Source organism: Lactuca serriola, chromosome 1 (assembly GCF_051521515.1).
Source record: "Lactuca serriola cultivar US96UC23 chromosome 1, Lser_US96UC23_V15, whole genome shotgun sequence".
NCBI lineage: Eukaryota > Viridiplantae > Streptophyta > Magnoliopsida > Asterales > Asteraceae > Lactuca > Lactuca serriola.
This window is the reverse complement of record NC_136408.1, coordinates 170,740,257-170,748,131: the sequence shown is the minus strand read 5'-3', so window position 1 is coordinate 170,748,131 and position 7,875 is coordinate 170,740,257. Positions and strand designations below refer to the sequence as shown.

Genomic DNA, 7,875 nt, shown 5'->3' with positions numbered 1-7,875 from the left:
TAACATTTTGGAAGATGTTTATAACAAACATTTACACAATTATCATTGTGTTCAACTTGTATTCCCCCCTTAAAACAGTTAAAATAGTTTAAAAGATTCATTACAAGGTATGAACTCACCTGATGTGGGTGATTCAAACGGGTATGCGCATACAGATGAGAAGTTCCACGAATGAAGTCCCGAGACACAATAAGTCCTAAATGATATATAAGCGCACATATTGACATGAATATAGTGTTTATAAACAACTATATGAAAGATAACACCTTCCGGGACTACGAAACACCTTGGCTAGGTGTTGGAATCACATGTGATTCAACAAAGGGAAGTGAAATGGCACTAAATGGTGTTTACGGTTTTGTAACCAACTCCACTTGAGTTTACGGTGGTAAACCCATGAGTTTACGGTCATAAACTTTGACCATATGGTGGTTTGAAGTCCTAGAAGTCCTTTTGAGGCATCCTAACTTCAAGTCTTAGCCTTAGGAAGTGATTAGGGCAACATATCACCCCTTTATAGGGTTTACGGTTTTTGGACCATTTAGCTTTGGGTTTACGGTAGTAAACCCATATGGTTTATGGTCAAATGAAGTTTTCAAGTCCTAAACACTTGATACGTGTATGGGCTTGATTTGGTGAGTAGGGTAGTGTTTAGGTAAATTAATAGGGAATAGTAACCAGAAATGATATATGAATGGAAAGAAATGGATAGATTAGTAACAACTCAAGACCTATTAAGTTGTATACCGGTGAAAACAATCCAAGACCTATTGGATTGAGTTCGTATCAAGTCAAGAACACGTCCTAACAAGATAATTTGTGAATTATAACAATAATTCCAATTGAACAAAGGTTTTTTTCTTAAAAATTCGTCTATTACTTTTTCCATGCATAATTTGGCTTTATATGAAGCCTTTATTACAAATTTGGTGGTTACAAGCCAACCAACCAATTATTCATTAAAACTAGTAAATAGAAATTAAGGTAACTCTTGAAAGAACACAAAAAAAACGTCCATGAGACTTGTGAATGAAAAAAAAACGGCTATGCTTCATTAAGGAGCCATAAGAAGCATTAAGGAGTCATCATAAGCATTAAAGTGTAACCCTAATCCACCAAAGAGTGTCAAAAACGGCTAGGAGGCTTTATGAAGCAAATAGTAACGTTTTTAGCACTTATGAAGCCTTAAAAATGTTGCCCTAGTCTTCATGCAACCCTAATTCAATTTGTGGGTTACCATGCACAACCCAACCATTGAGCCCAAACCACCTTCTAGCCCACTAGTAATCACTAATCCATCACATTTTGGGCTTTCATGATCCATGCATGGATCATCCCCTCCCCCTTTGAAAGGAATTGACCTCAATTCATCAAGTCCATCATCATCAAGATAAGGTGAAAGATCTCCCACATTAAAGGTAGCATGCACTCCATGGTCTCCTCCCAAATCTACCTTATAAGCATTATCATTGACACGTGACACCACTCTGTAAGGACCTTCAGCTCTTGGCATCAACTTGTTTTTCCTTTTGTTAGGAAAACGTTCTTTCCTCATATACACCCACACCAAGTCACCATCTTGAAAGACACGTGGTTTCCTATGCTTGTTGGACTTCTGTTTGTACAACTCATTCACGGCTTCAATCTTCTCACGAACTTGTTGGTGTAGTTTCATCATAGCCTTCAACTTGTCATTAGCATCCTTGTGAACCAATTCATCCTTTGGCAATGGAATCAAATCCAAAGGCATGTAAGGATTCACACCATACACCACCTCAAAAGGAGAGTGACCTGTAGCATAAGTAGGAGAACGATTATAGGCAAATTCAGCATGTGCAAGTTTGATGTCCCAATCTTTTTGAGTTTTGCTAACCAACCCTCTCAACAAAGCACCCAAAGTTCTATTAGTCACCTCCGTTTGCCCATCCGTTTGTGGATGATGGGATGTACTAAAAAGTAACTTAGTACCGACTTTCCTCCACAAAGTGTTCCAAAAGTAACTTAGAAACTTGGAATCCCTATCAGAAACAATTGTTTTAGGAATACCATGCAAACGAACCACCTCTTTAAAGTACAAATCAGCCACGTTAGATGCATCATTTGTTTTATGACATGGCACAAAGTGAGCCATTTTTGAAAACCTATCCACCACCACCATAATGGAATCCTTCCCCCTTTGAGTTCTAGGCAAAGCCATAATGAAATCCATGGACACATCTTCCCAAGGACGAATAGGAACCGGCAAAGGAGTGTAAACACCATGATTGAAAGTTGTTTTTGCCATATGACATGTAACACACTTGCCCACTATGTTGGTTACATCCCCCAACATCTTCGGCCAAAAGAAATGTTCTTTAAGCACCTGCAAAGTTTTGGTAATGCCAAAATGACCAGCCAAACCACCGCCATGAGCTTCACGAATCAACAACTCCCGTATTGCATGTTTTGGGACACAAAGGCGATTGCCTTTGAATAGAAAGCCATCTTGAATCACAAATTCACCATTAGGACCACCTGCACATTTCAAAAACATATCTCCAAAGTCCATATCAGATTGATAATGGTCCTTTAGAGTTTCAAATCCCAAGAAACGAACATCCAAAGTCACCAACAACGAGTAACGCCTCGAGAGTGCATCAGCCACCACATTGCTTCTACCATCCTTGTATTTGCATGAGAAATGAAAGGATTGCAAGAACTCCACCCACTTTGCATGTCTTGTGCTCAACTTTTGTTGCCCATTGATGTACTTTAAGGATTCATGATCAGAATGCAAAATAAAATGATTTGCACGCAAATAATGACTCCAATGATCTAAAGCACGGACAATAGCATAAAACTCCTTATCATAAGTGCAATAATTCAAACGAGCACCACCCAACTTTTCAGAAAAATAAGCAATAGGACGTTTGGATTGGATCAAAACAGCCCCAATACCAACTCCACTTGCATCACACTCCACTTCAAATGGTTGAGAAAAATCAGGAAGAGCCAAAATAGGAGCATCACACAACAATGCCTTGAGTTTCTCAAATGCCTTTTGAGCTTCTTCTCCCCATGCAAAGACTCCTTTCTTCAAACAACCTGTTATGGGACTTGAAATGGTGCTAAAATCACGAACAAATCTTCTATAGAAAGAAGCAAGACCATGAAATGATCTAACTTCAGAAATATTAGTAGGAATAGGCCATGACTTGATTGCTTCAGTCTTGGATGGGTCCACGGACACGCCATTTCTTGACACCACAAAACCCAAAAATGCCACTTCTTCCACCAAAAACGAACATTTTTCTTGCTTCCCATAGAGTTTTTGAGCTCTAAGCGTCTCGAAAACCTGTTTTAAGTGCACCAAATGATCCTCCAAGCTCTTGCTATATACCAAGATATCATCAAGGTACACAACCACAAACCTGCCCAAAAAAGATTTTAGCACTTCATTCATTAGTCGCATGAAAGTGCTAGGTGCATTAGTTAGACCGAAAGGCATCACGGTCCATTCATACAAGCCATGTTTAGTTTTAAAGGCTGTTTTCCATTCATCCCCTTCACGCATACGAATTTGATGGTAACCACTTCTCAAATCAATTTTTGAGAACACAATAGAACCATGCAACTCGTCTAACAAATCATCAATTCTAGGAATAGGAAATCGGTATTTTATGGTGATGTTATTAACGGCCCTACTATCAACACACATCCTCCAAGAACCATCTTTTTTTGGAACCAACAAAACTGGAACAGCACAAGGACTTAGGCTTTCACGAACATAACCCATTTTCATGAGTTCATCAATTTGTTTTTGCAACTCTTTTGTCACCTCCGGATTACATCTATAGGCAGCTTTATTGGGCAAAGGAGCACCCGGAATAAGGTCAATTTGGTGTTCGATACCACGGATTGGAGGCAAACCCGGTGGTAATTCGCTTGGAAACACATCTTGAAACTCCAAAAGCAAATCAGCAATAGCGTTTTCTCCATGCACCATCTTCTCCACCTTTGCATGCTCTTTGGCCACAAGCATGTAGATAACATCACCTTTGTCAAGAACTTGCTCCACCTCCCTTTCACTAGCAAACATAGAAAGATTAGGTTTTTTTACTTGTTTAGAATTCATGGACCTTATGGCCGTTGGGGACATGGGTTTTAACACAATTTTTTTATTATTGTGTTTCAACTCATATTCATTGCTCCTCCCTCTATGTAACACGTCCCTATCAAATTGCCAAGGACGCCCCAACAAAATATGACATGCATCCATAGGAATAACATCACACAACACTTCATCTTCATAAGACCCCATAGTTAGACCAACTCTAACCTGTTTTGTCACCTTTATTTTGCTTCCATCATCCAACCAATGAAGAACATATGGTTTTGGGTGGTTTGTAGTAGACAAACCCAATTTGATCACCATTTCATTAGAAGCAACATTAGTACAACTTCCACCATCAATAATCAAACTACACCACTTGTCTTTAACCAAACATTTGGTGTGAAACAATTGGTCTCGTTGATCCATATCAGCCACGGTTTGAACCCCTTGAGTTTTAAGGGTTCTAAGCACCAAAACTGTATCATACACCGGTGCTTCATACTCTACCTCCTCCTCTTCTTCCTCTTCTTGTTTTGTATCATAAAAAATACCCGCCAACCTCTCTTCTTCCTCCAACTCTTCACGACATTCAATGGCCTCCCTTAAAGTCACCACCCTTTTGTTTGGACAAGCATTTTGGTAATGACCAAAACCTTGACACTTGAAACATCTAATTTTCGCCAAACTAGTTTCTTTGGTACCACTAGTAAGTTTAGGAGCAACGGGAACACTACTAGAACCAGAAGGAGTAGAAACAGAATTTTGTCTATTGCTAGACTCGGGCTTGGACCACGACTTTGACTTGGGACTTTCGAGACTTGAACTTGAACTCCCACCATAACGTGCTTTGGCCTGCCCCTCCAACTTCAAACACAAACCACAAAGAGTTCCAAAATCAGCATAAGGATACAACTCCACAACATTGGCAATGTTGTAGTTCAACCCTTTTAGAAAACGAGTCATTTTTTGTTCTTCAATTTCTTCAATATCCCCCATCAAGGTCAACTTCTCAAATTCATCAATGTATTCTCCAACACTCATTTTTCCTTGCCTCAAATCAGCAATCTTCTTGTAAGTGGCAATTCTATGAGTAGAAGGAACATATCTCTTTCTTAGCTTTCGTTTTAGAGAAAGCCAAGAACAAATTTTTTCTTTGCCTTCACGGGTTCTCTTGGCCTTAAGCCCTTCAAACCACAATGAAGCACCACCACTTAGCTTGAGAATGGCATACTTGCAGCTTTTTTCATCATCCACTTCTTTGAACTCAAACATTCTTTCAATCTTCCTTTCCCACTCCAAGTAGCGTTCAGGATCAGTTCCACCAACAAATTCAGGCAATTCAGACACCTTGAATTCTTCCACAACCCTATGTTCACCACGGCGGGGTTGCCTTCGATTTCCACCTTCTTGGATGTTTCTTAATGCTTCACGAAGATTTTGTAGGAACTCCGGATCATCAAAATCCATTATGCACTCTGATACCACTTATGATACGTGTATGGGCTTGATTTGGTGAGTAGGGTAGTGTTTAGGTAAATTAATAGGGAATAGTAACCAGAAATGATATATGAATGGAAAGAAATGGATAGATTAGTAACAACTCAAGACCTATTAAGTTGTATACCGGTGAAAACAATCCAAGACCTATTGGATTGAGTTCGTATCAAGTCAAGAACACGTCCTAACAAGATAATTTGTGAATTATAACAATAATTCCAATTGAACAAAGGTTTTTTTCTTAAAAATTCGTCTATTACTTTTTCCATGCATAATTTGGCTTTATATGAAGCCTTTATTACAAATTTGGTGGTTACAAGCCAACCAACCAATTATTCATTAAAACTAGTAAATAGAAATTAAGGTAACTCTTGAAAGAACACAAAAAAAACGTCCATGAGACTTGTGAATGAAAAAAAAACGGCTATGCTTCATTAAGGAGCCATAAGAAGCATTAAGGAGTCATCATAAGCATTAAAGTGTAACCCTAATCCACCAAAGAGTGTCAAAAACGGCTAGGAGGCTTTATGAAGCAAATAGTAACGTTTTTAGCACTTATGAAGCCTTAAAAATGTTGCCCTAGTCTTCATGCAACCCTAATTCAATTTGTGGGTTACCATGCACAACCCAACCATTGAGCCCAAACCACCTTCTAGCCCACTAGTAATCACTAATCCATCACATTTTGGGCTTTCATGATCCATGCATGGATCAACACTTCTAGGTAAAGGTCTAGGCTAGTTTCTTGGCTTAAGGAAGAAATATGGGGCATTAAAACCCTCATTGGGGTGTTTACGGATTTGGGAGCTCCCCAAACCATAAACACCTATACATGGGACATTTTTGTGGTTTTCTTGTGCTAAACACATCAAACGAAGGTTCCATGTTTGCTTCTAAGGTTTGGCAAGAGTTTAGGGGCACTTTGGCACACTTTAAGCACCCTTTTTAGGGTTTACGGTCCAAGGGGATTCTTGGACCGTAAACACCTTCTCCTTGTGATATTTGGGTGTTTTATTGATGCTCTTAAGGTTTAAACATGTTAAGGGTTGTTTCTATGCTTGTTTTAAAGGTCTAGAGGGGCATTGGGCACATTTAAGCCACACATATAGTGTTCACGGTCCAAGAAGATCTTGGGTCGTGAACACCTTGTTCTTGGGGTATTTTGATGATTTCATGGTGTTTAACTCTTAATATAAACATATTAAGGCTAGAAACACTTACAAGTTGAAGATCTTTGAAGAAAAACGGGATGATACTTGAGAGAAAAAGGGCTTTAGTCTTTGGAAATGTGAAAAAGTGATTAAAATAACTAAGTCATCCTTTTATAGTCTTTTGGGTTTATGGTCCTAATACCTTTTTGGACCGTAAACTCAAAACTCTTGAAGTTTTGGGCACTTATTGCTACATAATACACCCTAGGGTATCCACTCTCTTGATATCTTCTGAAGCACTAACTTTAAAACACTCAAACTTATTCCAAAAAGTTCGAAAGTTAGTAGAAATAGTTTTAACTCATATTGAAGTGGATGGTTGAACAGAATGGAAAGTTTTGGGTTGTCACACTACTGATGCCGAATTCGACACTCTTTTGGAGGCTTATGGCCTCACCCCTGCTGATGGAGTGGAATTTCCTGTTCCAGGTTCGTTGATCACCCGTCCTCCTGTTGGGAAGGTGGGTGTTTATCTGAAACCTTCGACGCTGGTCTCTGTCTTCCATTGACCAACTTTCAGGAAGAAATACTCTGGCGCTGTAGGTGTAGCGTGCAGATGTTAACTCTCGGCGCCATTCACAAACTCGTCGCTTTTGAGATGATATGTCGTGCTAACGGCATCATCCCCGATTACTTTCTTTTTAAGTATTTTTTTCTGGTTTACCGCCACTAATGACAAGTATACCTTCTCTGCTCGCCACGGTGGGCATAACCTTGTTCTTGATAACAAGCCTCCAAAAAACTGGTAGGAAAAGTGGTTGTGGGTCAACCAAGAACTAATCGGTCGTGACCATCCTCGAGCGGTCATGCCCTCTGATACCATCCCTAAGTTGTTCCCTCATAACCAAACCACTGCAGATCTCATGCGTTCTCTTCAATTGGATGTTGACGTTATGTCGGAGTCGGTACGAGCCCCAGCTGGCGTTCCCAGGGAGAAATGCATGTGTTCTACTTTGTTTCCGATGTAAGTTGTTATTATCTTCCCATCTATTTTTCCTCCGCTTTCTTCTTTTCCTTCCTCTTCCCCCGCCCCCCTTTTTTTCTCTTTAAAAGGGGAAGGAGGGAGGAGGTTAC

The 7,875-nt window shown here is 39.6% G+C and overlaps 1 protein-coding gene across 1 annotated transcript; it reads right to left on the bottom strand.

Annotated features, from left to right (window-relative positions):
* Positions 1-1,758: 1,758 nt before the first annotated feature.
* On the bottom strand, positions 1,759-5,560 carry LOC145063990 (uncharacterized). Its single transcript, XM_079011529.1, has 2 exons — positions 2,363-5,560; positions 1,759-1,791 (listed from the first exon to the last, which is right to left on the bottom strand). The coding sequence occupies exons 1-2, from the start codon at positions 5,558-5,560 to the stop codon at positions 1,759-1,761; spliced, it is 3,231 nt and encodes a 1,076-aa protein (XP_078867655.1).
* Positions 5,561-7,875: the final 2,315 nt, after the last annotated feature.

Bases quoted from the DNA above. Each gene is read 5' to 3' on its own strand.
- LOC145063990 (XM_079011529.1), bottom strand. From the start codon at position 5,560: ATGGATTTTGATGATCCGGAGTTCCTACAAAATCTTCGTGAAGCATTA. The intron at 1,792-2,362 runs GTGCTTAAAGAA...CTTATGCTACAG, and splicing joins GCATTACCAAAACTTTGCAG to GTCACTCTCCTTTTGAGGTG.